We start from the raw sequence: 25,226 nt of genomic DNA on the forward strand, positions 1-25,226 counted from the left end.
CACTAGTTCTACAATTGATATCATTTATGTGCCATGAAACCAATCTATATGGTAGCCTTCCTATTATATCAATAACAAGTGTATATATCTTACAAGTATTCAATACTTATATGCACACGTATAAGTGTTTCAAGTGATATCTTTTGTAGTCTTATGGAATGATCAACAAGTCTTCGGAGGTATGCAGTGCTTAAATGTTTCAATTGGTATCATTGTCAATTCATTTATTCATTTAAGTTACCTCCATGCATAATATAACTTAAACTTCCATCTTGGTATAATTGTCTAGTTGTGCATATATCTCTCTTTTATCATATATATGCACATATATATGAGGAGTTTAAATCATATAATGTGAGTTTTTATGAATTATGATTTTTGTTTGTCCTTCAATTGATATCAGTATCTTATACCCTTACAATTGATATACTTTTCAATTGGTATCATTTCATTGCATCATAATTTATGAAGTTCTGTCACATGTGCTCTAACGCTCTTCCTCGAGTTCAACATGTGTTTGTAGCCTTTTTTTTAGATTGTTAACAAAGGGGAGAAGTTTAATATCCAAAGCAAAAGACGTGCATAGTGGAGAACAAGCAAGATGACAAGTTTGATAAAGAGGAACTCATCTATAGTTAGTATCAAAATCATGCAATGAAGAAGCTCTTGCATGAGTCGATCAAGAAAGATAGTGACGATAGAGAAAGGGGGAGCCACAACAAAAAATGACTAAGTGGTAAGAACATGTATCCAAACAATGTGGTAAGACTTTGTGCTCTTTATAATTGATATCATTTATTATTTGTCACTTGTTTTGGTTGTGTTGTCATCAATCACCAAAAATAGGGAGATTGTAGCAAAAATGACCATATTAGGTTATAATTGTGATTTTGGTGATTAATAACAATATAGTCATTGGGACTAACATGTTTATCAAGTATATGCTTTATTAGGTCTTATGGATGCAATATATGAAGAAATTACCACAGCCAGAACAAAATTTGGTTGAATTAGAGAAGTCCTAGGAGATTTGTTCTCACCGGATAGTCCGGTGTACTGAAGGATATAGTCACTGGAGTATTTTCAGCAGAAGAGAAAGACCTCATCAGATAGTTTGGTGTTAGATTTGAGTGCACACCGGAGTATTTCTGTTAGTAGAGTTCATAGAAGTTACACTCATCGGAAGATCCAGTTATGAACCGTGAACACGCCAGCGCATTTCTGACGGAGGGTGAGGATAGCCCCATCGGATGATCCGGTACTCAATGAAGTAGTACACAACGGAGCATTTCCAGAAGAAGACAGTTGAAGATCAATCCACTAGAAGGTCCGGTGATTGTAGATGTACTCACCGGAGTATTACGTCAGAGCATTTCCTGCAGAGAATGATTCAAATGTTGAAGATTGAAGGTCAACTGACCGGATGGTGCGATGATATATGTCTGTACACCGAAGTATTTTGTGCAGAGAATAATGAAATAGCTTAGTTAGCTCAAGATAACTCACTGGATAGTCCAATGATGGTTTGAAGGTTACGCCAAATAGTTCGATGTTTACAGAGGCTTTAAGTAGGGTTCCAACGGCTAGTTTTTAAGGTTGTACTCATCGAATGATTTGGTGTTAGTACTACTGTTATCACCGGATCATCCGGTGTTAACAATTTTTCTGAGCCATTGGGAAAGCGGTTAGTTGGTGGGTTTGAGGCTATAAATACCTACCCACTTGGTTATTTAAATGTGTTAGAGTTCAGAGAAACACATAGATATTTGAGAAAATATTCAAGCCACCAAAGTACTTAATGTGATCATCTAAGGCAATTAAACATATGATTAGTAAGTGATTATTGCTTATAAGCCTAGAAAGAATGTCGTTAGGTGATTGCTACCTAGAGAGTGGATCAAGGAGTGATCCTAGATTGTATCAGGTGATACGCTGGTGACTTGGAGTCTTGGTGACTTGCCGGCATCTTGAGTTGGAGTTACCCAAGCTTGTTGACCATCCGACTTGATATGGAGCGACGATAAGACGTTTGTGTGGGAGCACGAAGAACTTTGACTTGGTGGCTCAAGCTCCGAAGTGAAGACGACGACGAGTGACCGAGAAAGAGGCTAGTGATGATCTTGTCTTTGTGGTTTAGTGACTCATTCAAATTAAGATCTTATGTTTGTGATTTGATAATTTAAGAGCCGTGATAGATTAGATATAAATCAGCGTTAGGTGCTGAAGTAGTATTGCTAAACATATGAAGTGTAACATATCAGTATCACGGGAGGCGAACGGGTCATGAATTGGGAGTCAGACGGATCGAGAGGTCTGTTGGCTGTTGCCATGACTGTTGGACTGTGGATCAAGCAAATTTGAGAGTTATTGTTGAAAATTTCCAACCTAAAATGAAAAAACATAAAACGATAGGAAGTGTCATAAATCATTTTTATTATCATTTACGTATAATTTTATTGTTGGCTTCTACGGCAAAAAAGTTCAAAAACGATATCCGAAATTTCGAGTTTTACGGTTTTTGTTTTCATAGTCTTTTGCAGAATACTTCTTGAGCCGTTTGTCTCGCCTGGTTGACTGCCCGATTCACATGCCGCACAGGCTTTCTGCAGGAGCTCCTCGTACCCCGAGAATGGCAGGCAGGCTCATGCAGCACAACAATTGTCAGCCCACTCCGCCATCTCCTCAAGAAACACATCGTCCTGCTAACTTCTCTGCATGAAAGCAGGGTTCGGTACGTTCCCTAAGGCAACAAAAAAAAGAAAAATCGAAAAGGCCAGAAACGGCTCAAGGTTTCTCTCGCTTGTACAGTAGTCAAGTGAAAAGCAAGTGCTCACTTCCTTCAAAAACAAGTTAATGTTCTCCCGTTGCAGCCTGAACCCCGAAGAGCTGTCAGGCATTCCCTGTTAAACTGAAGGGCGCTATAGCTACAAGCTAGACTGTGGCGGCCCAGCGCAGTCGCCAAGCACTCTTACAGTCTTACGGGGGCATGCACGAAACAAAAGCAGGCACGGTCCAAGACTGCAGCCGGCAGCCGCTGTGCCTCTGCCGCGGTGTGTCTGTGCGTGCTAGCTAGCGTGCAGGCCTCGCCAACACCCAACACGGGCAGAGTTTCAAAATACGTCACATGGTTACCGATCAATTTATTGCGGTTTGTATTCAGAAATCGACCGATTTTTGATTAAATTTAAATTTAAATTTCAAAATTTCAATTTTTTTATGAATTTCAACCAATTTCTACCGAATTACTGTTAAAAACCGTGAATATCGAAGAAATTGCTGGGGCTCAGTAATCGATCTTGAATCGAATTTTGAAACCTTGCACGGGGCTCACCTAGCGCGCCAGCTGCCATCCACGACCCATCTATCTCATCTCGGCTCTCGGCAAACGGCTGCAAGCGCAACGCATGCGTGCGCCCCGCGCCGAGTGCATGAATCCCCGTTTGGACGCATGCCGCCGCCCACCCGCCCGCTCCCCTACCCTTTGGCCTTTCTCTCCCCCGCACGGCACGGCGGCACGGCTGGCTCGGGGAGGGAGGGCCTTTGGCGTACGTGGCAGCGCCGCCAAACGTGGAACGACGCAGTCCCGCCTCAGCCAGCACGCCAGTATAAGTCTGTGGCGTGACACGCCTGTGCAGTGTGCACCCCGGGAGCTCACGCACGATGCCGCCGCGCTCCGCCAAGCCGCCGCTGCTCAACGACGCACTCCTCTTCACCGCGGGCGCCGTTGTGGCCACCGTGCTGCTGCTCGCGCTCGCCAACCCGTTCCCCCAGACGCCCGGTTACTACGACGGAGCCGCCCTGTCCTCTGACTCCGGCTCGTCCGTGGGTCGTGCCGGCCGCACGTTCTACGATGACCCGGCGCTGGCGTACACCGTGGACCGGCCCATCACAGGGTGGGACGAGAAGCGCGCAGAGTGGCTGCGCGCGCACCCGGAGCTCTCCGGCGGCGGCGAGCGCGTCCTGATGGTGTCCGGCTCGCAGCCGACGCCGTGTCGGTCCCCGGGCGGAGACCACATTCTCACGCGGCTGCTGAAGAATAAGGTGGACTACTGCCGGCTCCATGGCGTGCAGCTGCTGTACAACACGGCCCTGCTGCGGCCCTCGATGGACCTGTACTGGGCGAAGATACCGGTGGTCCGCGCGGCTATGGTCGCGCACCCGGAGGTGGAGTGGGTGTGGTGGGTGGACTCCGACGCCGTTCTCACCGACATGGACTTCCGCCTCCCACTGCGCCGGTACCGCGCCCACAACCTCGTCGTCCACGGCTGGTCGCACCTCGTGTTCAAGGCCAGGTCCTGGACCAGCCTCAACGCCGGCGTGTTCCTCATCCGGAACTGCCAGTGGTCGCTCGACTTCATGGACGCGTGGGCTGCCATGGGGCCCGACTCCCCGGACTACCGACGCTGGGGCGCCATGCTCAAGTCCACGTTCAAGGACAAGGTGTTCAATGAGTCCGACGACCAGTCGGCGCTCGTGTACATGCTGCTGCAGAGGGGCAGCCGGTGGCGGGAGAAGGTGTTCCTGGAGAACGAGTACTACTTCCAGGGCTATTGGTTGGAGATCGTGGGGCGGCTCGGCAACATCACGGAGCGGTACGAGGCGATGGAGCGGCGGCCCGGAGCGGCCGCGCTGCGGAGGCGGCACGCGGAGAGAGATCACGCGGCATACGCCGCGATGAGGGACGCGGCGCTGGCGGTGGCCGGGCTGGCGGAGAGTGGGGTGCACGGGTGGCGCCGGCCGTTCGTGACGCACTTCACGGGGTGCCAGCCGTGCAGCGGGCAGCGGAACGAGCACTACTCCGGGGGTACCTGCGACGAGGGCATGCGCCGCGCGCTCAACTTCGGCGACAACCAGGTGCTCCGAACGTACGGGTTCCGGCACTCCGGGCAGCTCGGCGACGACGTGCAGCCGCTGCGGTTCGATTACCCCGCGAGGCAGTGAGCCAGTGAATAGTTAAGCGTCGTGGTTGATCGACATGAGTTCCACTTAAGAAGTAAAGTCAGAGGGCAACAGTAAATCTGACTTTAGACAGATGGCAGCTGTTGGATCGTAACGGATGGTTAGGATTTAGAGCAACAGTGTGCTACAAAACCCATATACAGTAAATCAGAACAGTGGTTTCATGAACAGTATTTGTGCTACAGTAAATATGCGCGCATTTGGGCACAATATGTCATTCAAACGAGATTTTTCGTTATATATATCCTTACGAATCTCTTGGTTTACGATGCAGTCACAGACACATTTTTTGGTATGCGTTATGAACACTTTCATGTTCATTATTTCTGTCTATTTTTATTTTCATTTCTTCATAAAGTGAACTCGCATGTGAGGATTGAACTGACAATAATAAAAAATAATAATAATGACACAATAAAAAACTGAAAAGCAAACAATTCATCACAAAGAACAACACTGAATTCATGTATGTGTCTTTTAGGTCACTCGAATTTTCACACTCGTATAATATGCATAGAGATTTTTTTCACAGCTCGCAAAAATATGTTTATTGATTCACAACCCAACTTGGAGATTTAGAACTGAATGACCACTAGAGTTATCTTGCTTACTTGCATTCCAAGGATTCTTCGAGGTTTCTTCAGATGAAACATACGGGCAAGCTGCCTTTACCTCTGCAACACAAAATGAAACTATCAGCATCAAATAAAATATCATGCGAGACAAATATACAACTCGTAATGATATGGTCTTCTAGAAGAAAAAAAACTCGCAATGATATGCATTGCCAAGTTATGTAGAAGAAGGGTTTCTTTTTATTCACATTTGAATCTGTCCTACAGCCAAGGAACTGACAAGAGGAGGGTTGAGCTGTGGATTTGTGCTTACCAAGTTGGGGAATATGTTCCTGAGGGGAGCCATATGATTTTTGCCATCATACACTTGCCCTGACGTAACATATATTTGTGTTCCACTTATGTATCCAGTGCTCATAGCTATCTCACCTGGCTCAAGAGGGCAACACCCTTCTTTTCTCTTCTGCAGTGACAATGGTCATAGATGGGATCCATTCTGCATGTGAAGTTGCAAACACAAAAGAAAATATATTTGTTAGAATGGTATAATGTGTGTGCTTTATGTCTTCTTTTTTTAACTCAAACGCATCAATTTTTTAAAGATTGGTGAGACCTTGTAGCGAATTGGCCATTCTTTCTATCTGTAAGCGGCCATCATCGCCTTCTCCCCCCGTGTGCCAGCAAAGTCACAAAAGGAAAGGCCCACCATTCCTTTCTCAAGTCTCAAATGAAGAGCCCTTTAAAAGGAAGTGATAGTTATAAAATAAACTTATGACTGTCAAGTGTCAACTTTAGCTAAGTCGGATAAAAGATTAGTTTACATGTATGGATTTACATTGCCAGTTCGGTTCCTCATCCTGGATGCAAGCTTATCAGCCATTTCTTCAATATCGGGTAGGAACTTTAGCGTGTGATAGTTAACTCTGCATCTGAGCCGGTTAATCTCCATTGAAACATTATTATACATGAAATTGAAGCTTTACATTAGGTTTAGCTTGTTCAATTCCTATAAGGAAGATATAACAGATTGTACAACCCCCATTTACAACATCATAGAAGCTGATAGGATATCCTGAATTACAAAATTAAATAAACAAAAAATTACCAAAATAGTTGCATTCAAGATTTTACTTACCCCAACCTGTTGATAAATGGCTTAATAGACATTATCCTTTTCTCTCTGATCCTCGGAAGTACATTATCAATATAAAATTAGACAGATGCATACTTTGGGATGTTCTTCACAGTACACCTGTTATAGATACATAATTCAGTATGTATTATGAAAAGATGAATATTCATTTAAATGGAGTGGAAAACCCAGTTAAATAAAAGATGATTATAATAGATTTGATTGATCTCAAACACTCAAATTACTCTATTAGAAGTAAATATGCACAATGGGATTTTTTTTAAATAGTTGACATGAAATAAGATAAGGCAAGACAGCAGCTAATGAGAAACAAAAACAGTACCAACAATATATGAGTCTCCATTTTCACTTCGCAAGAAGGAAACCAACAAATAGGTGTGTTGATCTATATGTTGGTCAAGCCATGTAAAAGCACATTGTTTGAAGATCCGTTTAACTGATCATGTACAATTCACTCCATCTAGTTAGACATGAAAACACAGTTTGTATGGTGATTTTAAATACTATCCATCCAATCGAACAATTAATGTGAGCATACAACGTTTCATACATATTTTATTTTGAGGAAGAAATACATTACCATCTAAGGAAAGACTGTCTCAAATCTTTAAAATCAAATAAATTTATCTCCAATAAATCAGCTAAGAATGTAAGAGAAATTGAGAATGATACTATAACAACATCAACATAGACTTAAATTTTTCCCATGCCTATCGAGATGATATAACCAAAATCATAAATAAGTACTCCTGGTGATAGAAAATAGTCTAATAGTAAATTAGTAAAACAAAGTTCATTATCGATAATGTTTGCATATTGCAACATCAATTTCTGAAAGTTTGAGGTAGTTATGACAATGAGTAAGCCAAAATGTAGCACCTACTTTATGCTGGTGAAAAGCTCATCTTTCTTTGTGAACCAGCCAGGGATGTCTCACACAATGCGAACATCATCTTGCAAATAGTTTATAAAATAATCAACATCAAAGATATCTTCAAATTTCCTATAGAGTGTATAAATGTTCTCGCAATGAAGGCAATATGGCAGAAAGCAAAACACAATGCATATAAGGGCTAAAAAAAAAAGAAAAGAATTGTACAAAAAGACAAAAAAAAGAAGGGGGGGAGGCTTATGCATGTAGGGAGAGCCAGGAAGAGACCATAAATCTATAGAAAATTAGAGTTCTAGTGAGTCAGATATTATAGAACTATCCAGTAAATAACAATGAGGAAATAGACGTAGAAGAAATCAAAACAGGAAACAACACTTACGTTTGGTCTTTCCATATTTGGTCCTGCTTCAGAACTGGTAAAATAAGTGTTCCGCTCATTATCTTAGCAATAGCAATATCTGCTGAAGCCATAACACCAAATATGGGAAATTAACTGATGAGTCTCTGATGTAACTGGAACTCTATGCCATCTTAGAAAGCTAATAGTCAAACTCTATGCCATCTTAGTTGATACTCTATGCCATCTTTCTTTTTTTCTTTTCTTTTGAGAGGAATAGTTGAAACCCTATGCCATCTTAGAAAGCTAATAAACACAACTCACGAAATCAACATGACCTTCTTAGGAAAGATCCTAATATGTATTAAACAACAATCTTTTTTTATAAAAACAATCAATGTTTAGTAGGTCATGGCAAGCACAAGCAATCAAAAGGAATTACAAGTTTATATTGAAGTATATTGCAATTACACTTGTGCAGAAAAGCTGTTAATAGGAAAAGAATCCTCAAGTAACAAATTTGGACATAGACAGGTAGCAACAAATATGAGCTTAGACAACAAAAGACATTGCACCATCAAAGCAAATATTTAGCACTCACGCATAGCTAGGAGAGAAATAGAAGTGCATACATACCGCTATGCGTTGCTAGTTTAGTCCACCCTCAGCATGAGTAAAAATATACCTAGAGGTTTGATTCTCCGAAGGGACATCAACGTGACATAGAAATATATATTATCATCAGTCATCAGAACCCGGTCATAAAAGAAAACATATGGTAGATAATCCTTGAAGGCACATTTTGATACGCATAATGAGATGTACATGTCTCATAAATCTGCCATGTAACATGGAACAAATTTGATAAGTTCTCAAGAAACACTGGATAGTCAGGTTTTAGCAAGCCTACCAAATTACGTACCACACATCAAAGTCACTCCATGATGTCAAAATTTGCACATTCTAGGTTACTGACTTGACATTAATTGGGTGCCATATGAAAAAATGATGCAATATATGGTACATTACTGTCTTCAAGCACCGTGAATGGTGGACTTGCCTGAGGGCTCATCACTGTGTCGCTCTGTGCAAGGCTTCCAGGAGGCAGTGGCAGCACGTGAATTCTCCCATAGTGAGGGGGTTCCTTCGTCTACACCCAAAGCAAGAATTCCTCAGGCCACCTAATTCAAGCACGACTACACGAGTACCAAAACGAGCGTTGCACGTCCTTGCAGTCGTTGCCATAGCCGCCGCGGCTACCGCGAGTGAAGGGAGAGGCGAGGAAAGGGGACAACGCAGCGGAGGCGTCGGAGTCGAGCTTCACAGGGGAATTGGACGCGCGCGCCGCCATCGAGTGCCACAGCTCCGCAATGGGCACAGCTGACAGCGGTGGCTGCGAGGGGTGGGCGCGCGGAAATGGGAGTCACCCGCCAACAACAGATCGAACCGGGGGGGAGGGGCAGGCCTCCGGACTCCAGTGGCCCGGTCCCGGGAGGGAGGCTGGCACGAGCTCTGGCGAACGCGATGGAGGCGCTTGCTCGAAGAGGAAGAAGCCCGTCTGCCTTGTGCATGCACCGCTCGTCCAACCGCAGCTCCTCCGCCTCAGCTCGTCCAGCCGTCGCTCCTCCTCCTCCACTCATCTAGCTGACGGATCTGGCCACCTCGAGCCAGGGGCCGCCGGATTTTGCCGCCCCCCATGCACACCGTGGGACAGAAGCAGAGAGGGGGCGGAGGAGGGGGGTACATGGCGACACAGTTGTGTAGGGGTGGCTACACGTGGTCAAGGGCAGGAGGGCACGATTGCAGTGACGATGATGCTATGCGAGAGCAAGAGGACGCATGCGTGCGGACAAAGGACATGAACATCCAATCGGGCGAACTAGCGAAAGAATTGTAGAGGGATCGGGCAAGCAGATGGCTTTTTTAAGTAGTAGAAATTACTATTGTGTCTTTAGTTTTTTTGCTATTAGCGTTGAGAGTATATCCAATCATACTGTAATCACACTAGGTTTCTCTGCTGATTATAAATCAGAACGCAGAACATTAAGGTGTGCTACTACTCGGATCCAGCAAGTCAAGTAGCAGTAAAAACGTTGTGTAATGTATCTATCTACCGCCATGGAAACCCCAGCTTTTAGAATGCAATACTGAAAACTAGAGCTATAAATCACACTCCACAAAAAAGAACGTGTGCGCACAAGCCAGTGGGCTAAATAAACAGCTCGAGAGGCAGAAACCAAGAGATAGCAACAAGTCAAAAGCTTCATTGTTTAACCTAGTTGCCACAAGTGCAGCAGTACATAGCAATCCTGAGTAGACTAGTTCAACCACTCAAAGCTACATCTGCACTTATGCAGTTAGATATCATATAGGAGTGCATGCGGCACATGCCACGGTTTCACATATACAGCATAACCTGATTATGCAGAACATCCTAAACAACGAAGGATCGGGTTGCAGATTCCACATTGCTTGATCAGCAGCATAGCTGTTTCAGATTCAGGAGGCAATGGAGAGGAATAAGAAGTGTGTACAATCAGGATATAGGTGTTATTCCTATATCTGCATAGGGATTACCTGCCTAGTCCCATTGGAGATTCACTTGTCTGCTTTTATGTTAGCGAGAGCAGCAAGAACCTCAGTGATTGGACCTTCGGTAAGTGACCTAGTGGCCTGGGTAAACAATTTAGATTTTGCAAGAGTTATATGTTGAAAATACAGAAGTATTGAGGTACCAGTGGAAGAGGGTGACCTTGAGAGATGGCACTAGTGCATAAACCTCTTCAACAGTCTCGGGTCCAATGTTTGCTATCATGCATATCTGTTACAAGCACACCACATTGGTAGAGTGAGATAAGGGTAGTGTGACATAACAAAAAGTCGGAAAAGGAAGAAGAAATTAAGTAACAAACCTCGCCATCATTAACCCCGCATTTTTTAAGAGGACTGCTTCAACTAGTCAAGGAACTAAACTAAAACGCTTGCTTGATAAATGATAAACTCAATAATAACATGCAAGTTCTAATAGCTCTATAGTCTGAATCAAAACTTAGGATACTCCACAGCTTGTTTCACAGAGTTTGCATTGGTGAAATGATTTCCCTCTTTTGCATATTGGAAAGCTTTGTCAAATGACCTGTCGAAGCAACAAGAACGCGTAAACAAGAAACAAAACAGCTAGCAGACTTAAACATGACGAAACAATGATTAGTACAACAAACATTCTTACTCAGGAATTTTGATCTTTGGATCCTCTAATAAGATAGCCATATGCTCGTGAATTTCTTGCAACAGTTCAGCTGCTTCACAATTCATTAGCATTCTCAAATTTGGCGGGATATCTGCAACCAATTATAATAACAATAAGATTGTTTCAACGCTTGTGATTACATGCAAAGGTAGCAGGAGTAGCTTACATGGTTCATTTAGAGAGGACTCTTAGAATCAGATATGTGCACATTCAGGATGGTGTAAAATGTACCAACTCCATTACACAAACATTTCACACACACACAATGTTGTCTCATATACCAGTATACCACTTAAGATGTCATCGCTCAAAAGAGGTGGCGGAAAAACACAAACAGATAGGCCAAATTCTCAAATGCGTTTTCATGAACACCTCATGTGCATAGATCAACGAGCTCATAAATTGTTTAAGAACTACACACATTCACTAGCTCATGCTTCTACTAACAACGTACTAGCAAGAACCAGCTGACCGCAACAACATCATCCCAAGAATGCCAACATATCGAAGAACTCTAAGCATACCCATTAAGATATCAACATACACAGTGCCCCATCTCAACATGGCACAGGTGGCAAGCAAGGTGGTCAACTTAAGAGCAAGAACTGCAAGATATACCGGTGAGAGGTATGGGCAATGATTTAAGTGGAAAACTTTGCAGGAAAAACCACGAGAGGCAGTAAGAGCAATAAGTCCATTGTAGATAATAAGACACAAAGTGGGCGACAACAAATAGAGGATGGGCTCCAAATTTCTCACAACCCACACTTCAAATCACTTGATTGTGTAGATATGGTGAGGGAAAAACACTCGCCTTATCCTCACACAAACACTCCCAGATCCTAGCTCTCAAGGTGAAGAACAAAGAGAACAGAGTGGAGAAGAACTCCCAAAGTGGAGCAGCAGCAGCATGGGTGCTGTTTTGAGGTCTCAAACTCTCACTGAATATGTTGAAGGTACCAAAATGCCCCTGGGGATTTACCACGCAAGTGGGTCAAAACATGGGCACAACTAAATCTATACTGGTCTCCACATGAGGACGAAAGTCTAAGCCCCCCATCAATAATAGTCAATTTTAACATTAGAAGCTCGAGTGATTGGCATAAAAATAAGCAACATTTTGAGAATTTCACTGAAGGGGAACTGACCAAGTTCAAGCTTTAGTTCTGCATCAGACTTAGGAGGCACTGCATTTGATGCAGAGCCCTTTCCACCTTTGCCAGCACTGTATGCCTTTCCTTTGCTAGCTTCTCCTTAAAAGTGGGGGGGGGGGGGGATTATTAGAGCTTAACACTGAGAATATAGCACATGAAAGAAAGAAATGGACCAAGAGTATAAAGGTAAAGATCCTCATCTATATGCCCAATATTTTAAGTAACTTTTCAAGGGAATGATGTGTAGTAAAATTGTGCAGTGCATACCTTTAGAAAAGGGTGAGGCCTTTCCACCAGTTTTTAGGTTCTCTGATGAAGCCTTCCCATTCGACTTGGAGTGAACAGGAGTCAGCTCTTCCACAAAACCTACAAACAGGCAGTGCTATATGAGAGTGCTGCAAGTTTCAGCCATGCATCATATTATTCATGTGCAGTAATTCCCCAGCTATACTGTAAATTTCAGAGTTTTCTTGATGTAATGGCCCCCATATTTTGCTCTTATCAATATACTGAAGATCTCAATAATTACCACCTGACACCCGTTATGCGCACCCATGAATCATGATCCAAGAGCAATTTGTCTTACACATGTGAGCGTTTCACACTTAACTGGTGTCAATGAATAGGTAGTGGATTAAAACTATGCAAATAAAAACCAAATGACAACTAAAACATGGTATTTGTTCCTCCGCCGACATTCTTCTCAGTAATATATCAATCTTATGAAGCCTACAAGAAAAGCAGATGGCCAATACTAGAGGCTTATGGAATCAAATGACTCAAACCAATCACAAACGATCATTTCAACCATGCAATGTATTCTTTCCTCCTCTGAATGTCCTCGAATACTCCTTAGGTGCAACGTGAAGTCTTTTTAATGATGAATAAAATTGGCAGGAATGCTGACATAAAGACATAAAGCTCATTACATGTAATAAAAAATATACATGAGAACAACAAACATGTCTTACTTGCGAAGCACAGAATGTCAAGAGTTCAATCATAAAATACATGCATTAAAGGGAGAAAGGGATGTTTCACAAGTTTATAGAATGGCAAAGTTGTATCATGAAAACTGAAAGCACTATTACCTTCAGAGTCAGAATCTGATGATTCAATAACAACATATTTTGCACTGACAGAACTCTTATGCCTTCCATTCGGTACTTGATCCATTGGGAAAGCTTGTCAAGACTCTTACACAAAAGACATGCCCAAGAAAGTCCTGCTTCTCCAAACCTACATCATTCATTTAAATTCATCACATAAAAGGATCACAAAATTGCAGAATAGACAGAGTAGCATAAGAGCCTTAATTGAAATAATCTTTCCTGTCAGACATAGCACGAGCACCTTCCCTCCTTCACCATGGGCATTTACACATGACACATCTGACACTACAAAGTAGGCATATATAGCGCTTTGTAATTTACTTTTCAGGTTGGATCAAAGTCTTCACACAACGAATGACGGTCATAGTACCCATATTAACAGAGCACCCGTATAGTTCTCTTCAACTGAATTCCTCTGGAAACTATAACCCCCGATTTTCTAACAATGTTTGATCAAAACATTTCTTTCCTCGGCTCCAGGGGAAAAAGAACACAACTTTTCCAACAGCACGGGGTACCCATATAGAATGTGTGCCACGATGTCACCGAGTACCCCCGAATCTGACCAAAAATAGAGTAAACGAAGTAACCGAATCATAAGCGCTCACATAATCACAATCCATCCATTACTCCGAACAGTGCCACCCTTTGTTCGCCACCGGCCAGGGCACCACGACTACAGAAGCACAAAACCCCCCTTCCCGTCAGGTAAACCCTAACCCACGGTGAGGGGCGGACCTAATGCGGGGATTTGGGGAACGAGGGTATTTAACTCCCCCCCCCCCCAAAAATGGAAAATTTACTCGTACAGCGATGCCAGTACTCCACCATGCGGAAAATGAATCCGCAAATGAAAAGACTCCGCGGAACAAATCGAAGCGATCCGCCCAACCAAAGGTAGGGCTTTCTTACCCAGGAACGAGGAGAGACAAACCCAAGCCCGGATGGACCTCTACACCACGCCAGTGCAGGTCGGTGGGGACGACGAGGAAGCCTGTGGAGAATGAAGGGAGGTGCAGGTGCGGTGGGTGGGTGGATGCCGGGCTATGGATCGAGGCGTGTCTGACTCCGGAGGTGGAGACTGAGGAGCGAAGACAGCGTATGGGGAAGAAACTGTGGCATGTGGTGAATGGACTCGGCCGGCTGGTTGAACCTGAACTTCTGAAGGGGGAGCAAAAAATTTTTACCACCCTCCCAGATGGCACACTCTGAAACACCACTCTACCAGATATTCTGTCCTATTTACCATCTGAGCCCACACAAATACACTGTTAACATTATCAACAGTATCTGAGAGCTAAAAAATATACCAAAAAATATATCAATTTTTTATATGTTCTATAATTCATAATAAACCTATTTTAACTGGATTCACTAAAAATCTTATGTAGAATTTAAACTAAAATTTCCTAAAAAGAGCTACTTTTGCAACTTCTAGAAATTTGTAGGCCTCACAAAAATTTCCAAAAATCTAAAAAAATCACTAATATTCCTCTAATATGATGTAATAATTTATAAAATTATTTCTCACCCTAGGTTATAAGTGAAAAAGTGACTTCCCACCCTAGGTTACTGATAAATAGGTATTACAAAGGAACTTATTTTTTTCACTTATAACCTAGGGTGAGAAATAATTTTATAAATTAGTACATCATATTATAGAATTATTAGTGATTTTTTCAGATTTTTTGGAAATTTTTGTGAGGCCTAAAAATTGCTAGAAGTTGCAAAAGTAGCACCTTTTAGGGAATTTTAGTTTGAATTCTACACAATATTTTTAGGTGAATCTAGTTAAAATGGGTTGTTTATGAATTATAGAGCATATACAAAAATCTACACATTTTTTGGTATATTTTTTTAGCTCTTGGGTACTGTTCATACCGTTAACGGTGTATTCGCGTGTTCCCGGGTGGTAAATGGCGGAGAACATCCGGTAGGGTGGTGTTGCCACTAGGCCTTTTTTTAAGAGGAGAGATGCCTACTATATTAATAAGGATATTAAGCTTCATATGTTAGTTTCCTTGGTTTGTTAAGAGAAAATTGAGTAAAAATTATGAATATAACAGGTAAACTACTTATCTAAACTAGACCTATATCACCAAAGGAATGGCCATAACACCTGATCAACTACCTAGCTAAACTAGGTCAACGAAGGTCCACAATGCCGCAGTGCATAAGAAAGCTGGACCGAATCCGGCAACCACCCTAAGACATGGTGAAGGTAACTCCCAGGCGATGCCTCTAAGAAGGGGACGACACCAAAGGCGGCGCCGTTACCTATTCCGAAAGATAGAATTGGTTTTTACCCGGAGAACCTCCGGAAGTAGACAGCGAATACCTCAACACCGCCTCAAGGAGGGAACGATGCCCGAGAGTGTCGTTGGTGGAGGCGTCGACAGAAAGCCGAACACGGCTTTCGTCCGATGCTCCCGCACCTACCCAGGTTGAAAGAGCCAAAACGTGGCCGTGCCACTAGCTCATCACAACCTCCGTTGATGTGCCGCCAACCACACAACTGTTAGCCCCTTGAACAACCTCAGTCTAAGGATTCATCGCCAAGCCGTAAAGCTTCTTGTGGGTCAGATACGGGGGAAAAGACATATTTGGTAAGAGGAGGAGCCCGTAAAACGTTGGAGAATCCTAGACGTGGGCAAGCGTTGCGAGAAGAGGATTGGAGAGACAGTGCTGCCAATATGACCAAACGATAGACCACGTCGCCCTCAGAGCCATCAACTAGCCGTCAAGCTCCTCGTGGGGTAGATCAGAGGGGGGCAGAGATTGAACTCGCAAGGGGGAGCTGAAGTGGCCCAAAGAAACTGGAAGGGTGATGAGCACTGCGTAAGCCTAATCAACAACACCACTTGGAAGGAGCAGTGCGTCATTACCGCCAAGTAGATGAACGCCAGCCCTGATCCATTTGACATAATGATGCTTCAAGCACGAAAATGGGCTACACACTATGGAGGATCACCACTGCATGAAGCTTGAGAGAGAAGAATGGAAGCAACGACCCAATGAACTGTAAGCTATGCCATGGTCGGAAGAAACCATGACAAGCACACACTACTAGGGCCTCAGACAATCAATTTCAGAATAGCAAGGTGAGAGGCAGCCCCTCAGTTTGGCAACGACAAAGGACAAGCAAAATCGACCAACCACTGAGAGGGACCGAATGGAACCAACCAACCACAAGCATCACCACGGATGTAACCAACCAAACCAACTCGAAGATCTCATAAGATGTCGTCGTGTAGGTCCTAGTAGTGGGCCGCAAAACGTATGGCCACTCCAAAGAACAAGATGGATGCTCACACGCGCCATCATGCGAAACCCGATGGTGTCAAGAAGAATCGATCGCCACCTCACAGGGGCTTGACTACCCAACCCACAATTCATCCCAAGCAGGATGCGTGACGACGAAGGAGAATGCCCACGAGACGTCGTCACAACATCTAGACGTCGCACCCACGACCTCACGCTGCACATCAAGCACATCTTCGGTGACAACGAAAAGTGTGGGGATGGGCCTCAAGGAGAAGGCTCCAACGAGCTACATATAACACTCCGGGGACCACCATAAGTCTGGAGTGCTACCAAACTAACCTACGGCCCTACCAAACACGAAAATTTCGATAGCACCTCTCCTGTAACTAGAGGTATAACTAACCACATACCATAGGATGAGAGATAAAAATATGTCACACTAACAGTATAAGCAACATAGCAAACGAAAAAACATGTCTCGATCATATCCAAGCCACCACGGGCCAAAACATTCATAACAAGGCTACGAGTCGTCAACTAACAACATAACAAGTTTAATCAAAAGATAAATATGAAAGTGCAAATGACATATAGCTGCCTATCTCGTAAGCTCGCCATCACCTTAAGGTACACCTGAAAAGATACCAAGGGTGAGATTTAAAAATCTCAACAAGCGAATTACTTTAACAAGCTATTTAGCAACATTTTATTAAACATTCATCTTAACAAAGATAATAAGCTGCACATGTTAACAATATATGGAAAAAAAACATAACTAAGTCTGATAATACCGCAACAACCACATGCTATCATCCATTAGCTATGATTCACCATAGTTGTACCATCCAAAATGGTACTACATACCTCCTCATAATATAAGAACGACATCGATGCAATTAAAGTAAAGACGTCCACGTAAATACAAATGGATGCATATGTCATACTTTTCCTCAGCTTGCTCCTCCACAGGCAACATAAGGGTGTGCGTCATGCCCCTCCACGGGCAACGTATTACATTGTACCGGTACGATCGCGGACATAAGACGATGACTAAACTTCCAATGCATAAGATGCATATGCATGACATATTTTATACATTCAATAACAAAACTTCTCAAGATATGTATAATACTTCAAGAATTTCATAATATAATAAAGAACAACTGCAAAGCGACGTTTCTCGCTTTCTTCACTTTTTAATTCAAGATTCAAGTAAACTTCGAAAAGGTAAATATTAAAGCAACAAACTCATGCATAATCGAAAGACATAACTTTCAACATAAGTATATATGCATGCTACGCATACGAGGAATATGAACAACTACAAGAAAGAAGACATATCTCACTTCCTTTACCTCATAATCCAGTGAAACATCAAACCTTCAGAAGGCGGAAAGCAAGCAACGTGCTCATTTTTCATTTGATAAGTTATTATTGAGTGCGACAATTAAAAGATAAAGGTAACTAAATAACAAGTTAAAGTGTAGTCATTCTCTATATTCACTGACGATGAAAATGGGAACTAGATGTATCCCGAAACGGCAACACCTTCACAAAGAAGAACTTGAATTGACGACAGATTCAATAGAACTCCCAAAAATCCTCCTCCCTTTCCCCTTCTTCTCCCTCCTCCTTCCTTCTCCTATCTTCTCCCTCTTCCTTCTTCATCTTCCTTTTCTTTCTTTCTTTCTTTCTTTCTTTCCTATCGTTTTCTTCCTCTTTCTTCTCCAATTCGAGAGTAAAAATAACACGCTGGTTTGCCAGATCTTGATGTGTGGTGGCGAACAACATCCTCCCTGCCCCGACCACAGACGCCACTCGCCACACCATCACGCTCCTCATGAGTTGCCACCCCGAAGAGAGCAGAAGAACTAGAGCCCGAAGGCAATGGCAAGAGAGCAATCAATGCTATCTACCAGGCATCGCTGCACACGCATCGGCCAACACCATCACCTACAGAGGTTGGTGAGCGTGAAGGCATGGAGCAACGGGGAATGGGGCGCTGCACACCGAGCGCACGCACACCGTGCAGGCCCGGTGGTGGGTGGCAGCGCGGTGGGTGTGGAGCAACACTGTTAGGAGGAGCAGGAAGGAGGGTGGCACGTGGGATCACGTGGATCCAAACTGTCATGTGCGGGATCACGTAGAAGAGCTGGCCGGACATGTAGATCCGGCCGCCACCAGCCTCGAACCACCGTCCACGCCATGACAAGACCCGGATCCAAGCCAGCAACGCGGATCCAAAGGCCACCGGTGCCAGGCTCGGGCGAGGAAAAACAGCCATGCTACCCACAATGCGCGGAGGAGGGCGTTGTGTTGGCCGCCAGCACCTGAAATAGGGAAAGAGGAAGGAGGGGAACCATGACGGCCGCCCTTGGAGCCACTGTCGGCCGGCGATGGCGGAGACAGCCACGCCAAGCGAGCCAGAGGGGGTGGGGAAGCGGTAGTCAAAATCATCCTTGAGTGGCGACACGAGGACCTTGCATGCTTTCTCATTGAGTTGAACTGGAATACATTGGGTTCGAGAAACAATTTCCTAAGCCATGCATAATTTCTACATTTTTTTCGATAACAAAAGCTTTATTGACTCTCACCATTACATAAAAAATTACAACCATATAAGAATTCTCTCATAGTTTCTGTATAACTAAGATGCACACAACTACCTTAATTAATAAAAAATTGAGCACAAAACTACAAACACATCGAACGGACTACCTAACTAAACTAGACCCAAACCTCTGCATCACCTCACCAGCTACCTAGCTAAACTAGGTCAAATATGGTCAATAACACAGCAAAATAGACTAAAGCCAGACCAAGTCAGCCGCCACCCGAAAATATGGAGAAGAAACCCCAAACAATATCTCTAAGGAGGGCACGACGCTAATAGAAAATTAGATAGATATTCAGGAAGACACACATAGTTGGCATATCAAGCATACTGTTGTTGTACACTTTCAGAAGAAAAGTTACCATGCATCTGCCAAAATATAACTGGTGACTATCGTAGGTGGCTCTGGCAAAGTTGAAAGGAGAAGCGGTAAAAACTCTAATGGACAACATCTAAAGGAAGATATATGTCTCGTTTTATCTATCATTGTTCTTCAAAAGAAGAGTGGCATTTACATATGGAAAATACGGTGGAAAAGCAAGTCCTTTACATAGCTGACTACTATACAGCTTCCAGTGATAGTGTTCCATCCTGCAGGCTGCAGCTCGGGATAGTAACAAATATCTAAAATAAGTGATAAACCAAACAAAAAATTAACCTTTTATCATCAGAAGAAAAATTTACCAAAAAATAATGAACAAATGGCTTTTCTTTGTGCTCTCCAACTGCACCAAACGTGGCCATTATTTGTGCTAGATAGCCATAAACTAATCCAGCAAAGACGGATGCCAAGTATCAATCATAGGAATATAGGATCAACATCTCAGTGATATCAATAAGGAGCAGAAGCTTTACTACAGATCCCACCTTCTTAGTTATGCCTTCGTGAATAAGAAGACGCAAACTGTGAGTACTTTGGTTAGTAATTAAATGAAGTTGTTAAGAATGGAATTGTAGAATATGGACACTGTACCTAATAATGTAGTAGTATGTCCAAATAAGATGCATGGGCATAAGCCCAGAATTAGTGCAGATATTACAATTGACATTACAAGGCATGCCAAGGCCACAGCAAAACAATTGACAAACAAAAATAATGTGAAATTAGGATTGCATGTTAGTGGCTGAAAAATATAATTAAAGTATGTACCTCAGGAGATCACTGGTTGGTGAGGTCAGGACCACCCCACCCCTACTCACTTCAGCGTGAACGATCTATCAAAATGCATGGTCCAATACTCATCTGCCTCTGTGTACCTGCTTGGGCTCAAAGAACAATCACTCGGCCACAAAATCAACAAGCACATTGGATTTGATAGCCGTTCGGGGGACGAACTAGATATCGAACTCCCTGAACTCTACTGCCCACTTTGTTGTTCTTCGTGCTACATCCCTATTATGAAGAATTTCTTTAATCAGGAGCGAGGAGATTACCTTGATTTTGTGAGTCTGGAAGTAGTGTCTGAGCTTACGAGAGGCTATCAGAATGACGTATAGTAGCTTTTGAGCCTGTAGGTAACGAGCCTTTGCGTCGTGTAGGACCTCACTGATGTAATATACTGGTCACTGAAAACCTTCTCGCTAGACGAGCAATACCTTATTTTGACTATATGAGATCCGCACTCGATTTGCTAGAGTCTATAAATTGGGCTGACCTAACCCAAGAAAGCTACTTTGCTCATGACCTGTAGGGTAGCTGCAACATAGAGCAAGAACTTCTCGTCTAGGCGAGGTGCAGTCAGTATAGGAGGGGAGGAGAGATACATTTTTAGATTTTAGAGGACCGTTTCCGCTTCTGGGGTTCATCGGAAGTGGTCGCTCTTCTTCAAGAGCTTGAAGAGTGACAACTCCTTCTCTTTAGCCTTGAGATGAACCTGCTCAAAGTTGCCACCCATCCTGTTAGTTTTTGGACATCTTTTAGTCCGATTAGAGATTTCATATAGTCGATGGCTCTGATCTTATCAGGGTTTGCCTCTATTCCTCGATTGGAAACGAGGAACCCGAGCAACTTCCCTGATGGGACTATAAACAGGCACTTCTCAGGGGTTCATCTTCATGTGCTACTTCTAACAATTGTTGAACATTTTCTGGAGGTCCGCGACCATGTGGTCCTTGGTTCTACTCTTTACGACCACATCATCAATATACACCTCGACGTCTCTACCGAGTTGTGGTCGAAGAATGAGCTGAATATAATGTTGGTAAGTGGCACCGACGCTTTTTAAACCAAAAGATATTTTTATATAACAAAAGACCCTGAAGGGTGTCAAAAAAGCAGTATTCTTCTTATCTTCCCTATACACGCTAATCTGGTGGTACCCCGAACAAGCATCTAAGAAGCTTAGAAGATTGATGCCAATGGTCGAGTCAACAAGTTGGTCGAGTCGCTCGTCCTGGTTGGCGGTGATGTCAACTTTCACTGGGTGGCCACTAGGTGTAGCATTCTCTGATTGTGATTCGGGAGTTAGCTCGACCATGTCGAGGCTCCTCTTGTCGCCGTGTAGGGCTATCTTTGTGCTGCAAAAGATGGTGATGGCCCTGGTCTGAATAAGGATCATGATCTCTTGATACACGTAGTGGGCAACGGCCATGAAATGGGCCATCGTTGGTCGCCTCGGAATCGTGTTATATGCGGTCTCGAAGTCCGGCACATCAAACAAGACATGTTCGGTTATGAAGTTACTTGGCAAGTCGAAAGTGACAGGCAGCTCGACCTGCCCCAATGGCTTAGCCGAAGAGCCTGGGGTAATCCCAAAGAAGCGGGGAGATGGTATTAACGCGCTCCTTGGGATTTGCAGAGCATCTAACGCATCGACGAATAGGAAGTTGATGGAGCTTCCTCCATCTATCAACACACGACCCAGTTGTATGTTCTGAACAGTGGATTCGACCACAATAGAGTAGCGACCAGGTCGCTTGACACTCGTGGGGTGGTCGACCATACTGAAGGTAAGATGCACCTCCGACCACTTTAGACGTGGGCTTGGGCCCGGCGTGGTCGCCCATACTTCCTGAAATATAGACTTGTATTCCCTATTTGAGAAATATGTCACGGTGCCCCCGAAGATGTGGTGGACCATGTGATCGGCCTGTCAGTACCCCAGTACCGACTGGTCAGGGTCGACCACATCCTCTCCATCCTCATCGTGTCTGGATTTACGCTCTCCAAGCTCCTTGTCGATGATGCTCCGCGTGATCTTACACTCTGTCAGGTCATGGGCATATATGTGGTGGATTAGGCAGTAGCCACAACCCTTCTTCCCCTCCCTCTTCTCGAAGCGCAGGCACGGTTGGCCAGTCCACTTGACCACCATGACGCCAGACGGTCTCTCCTTACATTTCTTCTTCTTTTTCTCCTTCCGGTTGACCCCTTTGGAGGAGGCGGGCTGTTCTGAGGTTGACTGCGACCTGGCATCAATCTGACGCTCTCGAGCCTCGATAGCCTGTGCGCACTTATATGCAAGCGTGAGAGCTTGGTAGTACTTCAGATTTCCTTGGTGGCCAGCTTCTCAACCATCTTTTAGTCTCTGACCCCCCTCTTGAATGTTGTCACCACGGATTCACCTGTGATCCTTGGAATGGTGTTTCGGCACTCGGGGCAGTGCCTGATGAAGTCTCGCAATGACTCACCTTGTCGTTGCCTAACTTGTTACATGTCATCCTCGATCCTAGGTCGGGCATAGGTCCCGTAGAAATTGGCGACAAACTAGTCACACAGATCCTCCCATGAGCGAACCAACTCGCGGGGGAGGTTTATAAGCCAAGACCGGGCTGAACCGGTCTAGACGGTTGGAAAGTAGTTGGCCATGACTTTCCTATGGCCTCCCACATCCTCTACCATAGTGGTGTAGATCTGCAGAAACTTCTCGAGGTTGGTCGAGCCATCATACTTTTCGGCTAGGATAGGTCGAAACTTGTCCGGCCAGCGCACCTCTCGCAGCCGGGCTGATAGGGCGTTACACCTCGTTCCGTAACAGGGAGTCACCCACTGATGGGCGACAGCATGTGCTCAGGGAGAGAGACGATGGTCACGCGGTCCTAGGGATGGGATGGATGAATCTGATGCCTCCTTGCGTGGGGGAGGCGAGTGGTAGGGCTACTTGCCCTTTTCCTGCTCTTACTGGGCATGATCCTCTTACTCTCGGGTGGCCACCTGGCTCTGGATCACACCGCGGAGGTTGCGTTGAAGCAGAGAGTCACGTAGGTTCGAGGGTATGCTGTGCCCATGCGGTGGGGGTCTTTGAGCGTTCCCCATTACTAAGGGAAGAAGAGATTTTTCCTACCGTAGGGTTTGCCGCGATTCTTGGCGATCGTGACCATCACCAGTCCTGGCGACAGACGTTGTGTTTGCTACCATAGTTTGGCATCGAGTGGTATCAACCACGAGGGCGAGGTCACGCAACCATGGCACTACTGGTGAACTCTCCGATATTACTACCGGTGGGTGGCTAAGAAGCATTCGCACGGTCTGCAGATTCCATGCAAACGCCATAGCCTCATAGTCGAGCTGCCGAGCACGAATTGGCAAAATATAGCGAGGGGGGGAGCCCCCGGCATTCAAGCAGCGTGACAGCCTTGGTGACGTCGCTGCCAAAGACCGTGTCCTCTGTTGTAGCTCCTCCGGGTGACGTTGTGGTGGTTGGGGCTGTGACATAGAGTCCTCGTGTTCAACGCCGGTCTAGTTTCCCTATGGGTGCATGGCCTAAGGATCATCTCCATCACTCAGAACACGAGAGCCTTCACTGCTCTCGTTACATGAATTGTCATACAAACTCCCCGTTGAGCCCCGGATCCTTCGTACTCTGTTTCAATGTCACATACCTGGAGCACACTGGGCTCATTTGGATCGTACCCCATGACGAACACCTTGCGGTAACCGAGGTCCTCAGAACGGGACTCAACGGTTGTCGTGGATCCGGCTATAGGTAGCCCAATCTAATCTCCAACATTTACTAAAACGCAGAAACATGCCCCCTACCTGGCGCGCTATCTGTCGAGGGTTAGTTCCTGATAATGATTCCAGAGTGTACCAATCCGTGGGCGTATGAACAATATTTGTGGTGTACGTGTGCTTGTGATGAACTCAAGATCACAGGGGTTATCCAGGTTTAGGCCTCCCGAAGGATAACAATCATATATCATATGTATTTTATTATTAGTGTTTATGAACTAGTTACATATGAGTTTTTCTCGACTCCTACTTCTCTGTCCCTTTACAAACCGGGTCTTCTCTCTTTATATACTAGAAATAAAGAGAACTTACAAGTGGGCTCCGTTTAGCAGACTCATACCTTGCTAGATATTCTACTCTTGGATCATCATTATAGAGAATCGGTTGAACCTAACTTACTCTAAGAGCTCTGCATGCCTGTCCCATACGTGGAATGCCATCGCACCTACCTCTCCCGATTGCCCGGCCTGTCCCATCGCAGTGCGCCGCAAGTTTGTCTGCCAAGCCGTCCCGTCCCTGCGCTCCGCGACTCTACCTGCAAAATCATTCGTCATTCTGCAGATCTTGTCTCATCCATCGCGTGGCGCAAGTTGGTCCGCAACACCCTACTCCGTAGCAATTAATGCTATGTGACGAGGGATTGCCTATCTGCGTCGGCCACGACTTTGTTCGCTGGAGGAGGTACTTCGAAAAGAAAAACACTTAAGTAGATATCAATAAATACGATTAGACATATTAGGTATAGGCATCGCGCAACCAACCAGGACTAGTTGTGAGATCATATTTATACCACAAAGAGGCTGGTCGTGCGAGCCAAAGGCTGGTCGCGCGATGGCCAGGGTTAAAAAAATATCCCCGCCAATCGCTATATCCCTTGTAGGGCTCGCTAGTCACGATGCACCCTTATTCAATACTCCGACAGTTCCGTTATTCATCTGCAGAATTGCATTTATTCAGTTTTCTGT

At 44.5% G+C, this 25,226-nt stretch overlaps 2 protein-coding genes and 1 pseudogene across 2 annotated transcripts; 1 reads left to right on the top strand and 2 right to left on the bottom strand.

The window, feature by feature from the left end:
• Positions 1 to 3,556: 3,556 nt before the first annotated feature.
• LOC133917688 (probable glycosyltransferase 7) lies at positions 3,557 to 4,971 on the top strand. The gene has a single exon (XM_062361560.1). The coding sequence runs from the start codon at positions 3,661 to 3,663 to the stop codon at positions 4,939 to 4,941; it is 1,281 nt and encodes a 426-aa protein (XP_062217544.1). The 5' UTR covers positions 3,557 to 3,660; the 3' UTR covers positions 4,942 to 4,971.
• Positions 4,972 to 5,627: 656 nt separating this feature from the next.
• On the bottom strand, positions 5,628 to 9,267 carry LOC133918064 (protein PECTIC ARABINOGALACTAN SYNTHESIS-RELATED-like; annotated as a pseudogene).
• A 1,247-nt stretch (positions 9,268 to 10,514) lies between these two features.
• Positions 10,515 to 13,496, bottom strand: LOC133917689 (DNA-directed RNA polymerases IV and V subunit 4-like). Its single transcript, XM_062361561.1, has 8 exons — positions 13,412 to 13,496; positions 12,588 to 12,686; positions 12,315 to 12,419; positions 11,146 to 11,257; positions 10,975 to 11,052; positions 10,829 to 10,862; positions 10,669 to 10,737; positions 10,515 to 10,589 (listed from the first exon to the last, which is right to left on the bottom strand). Exons 1-8 carry the CDS (start codon positions 13,494 to 13,496, stop codon positions 10,515 to 10,517), a joined length of 657 nt encoding a protein of 218 aa, XP_062217545.1.
• Positions 13,497 to 25,226: the final 11,730 nt, after the last annotated feature.

This window comes from Phragmites australis, chromosome 5, assembly GCF_958298935.1.
Source record: "Phragmites australis chromosome 5, lpPhrAust1.1, whole genome shotgun sequence".
Lineage (NCBI taxonomy): Eukaryota > Viridiplantae > Streptophyta > Magnoliopsida > Poales > Poaceae > Phragmites > Phragmites australis.

Bases quoted from the DNA above. Each gene is read 5' to 3' on its own strand.
- LOC133917688 (XM_062361560.1), top strand. From the start codon at position 3,661: ATGCCGCCGCGCTCCGCCAAGCCGCCGCTGCTCAACGACGCACTCCTC.
- LOC133917689 (XM_062361561.1), bottom strand. From the start codon at position 13,496: ATGGATCAAGTACCGAATGGAAGGCATAAGAGTTCTGTCAGTGCAAAA. The intron at 12,420-12,587 runs GTATGCACTGCA...CCCACTTTTAAG, and splicing joins GGCCTCACCCTTTTCTAAAG to GAGAAGCTAGCAAAGGAAAG. The intron at 11,258-12,314 runs GTCAGTTCCCCT...AATTGGTTGCAG, and splicing joins AGAACTAAAGCTTGAACTTG to ATATCCCGCCAAATTTGAGA.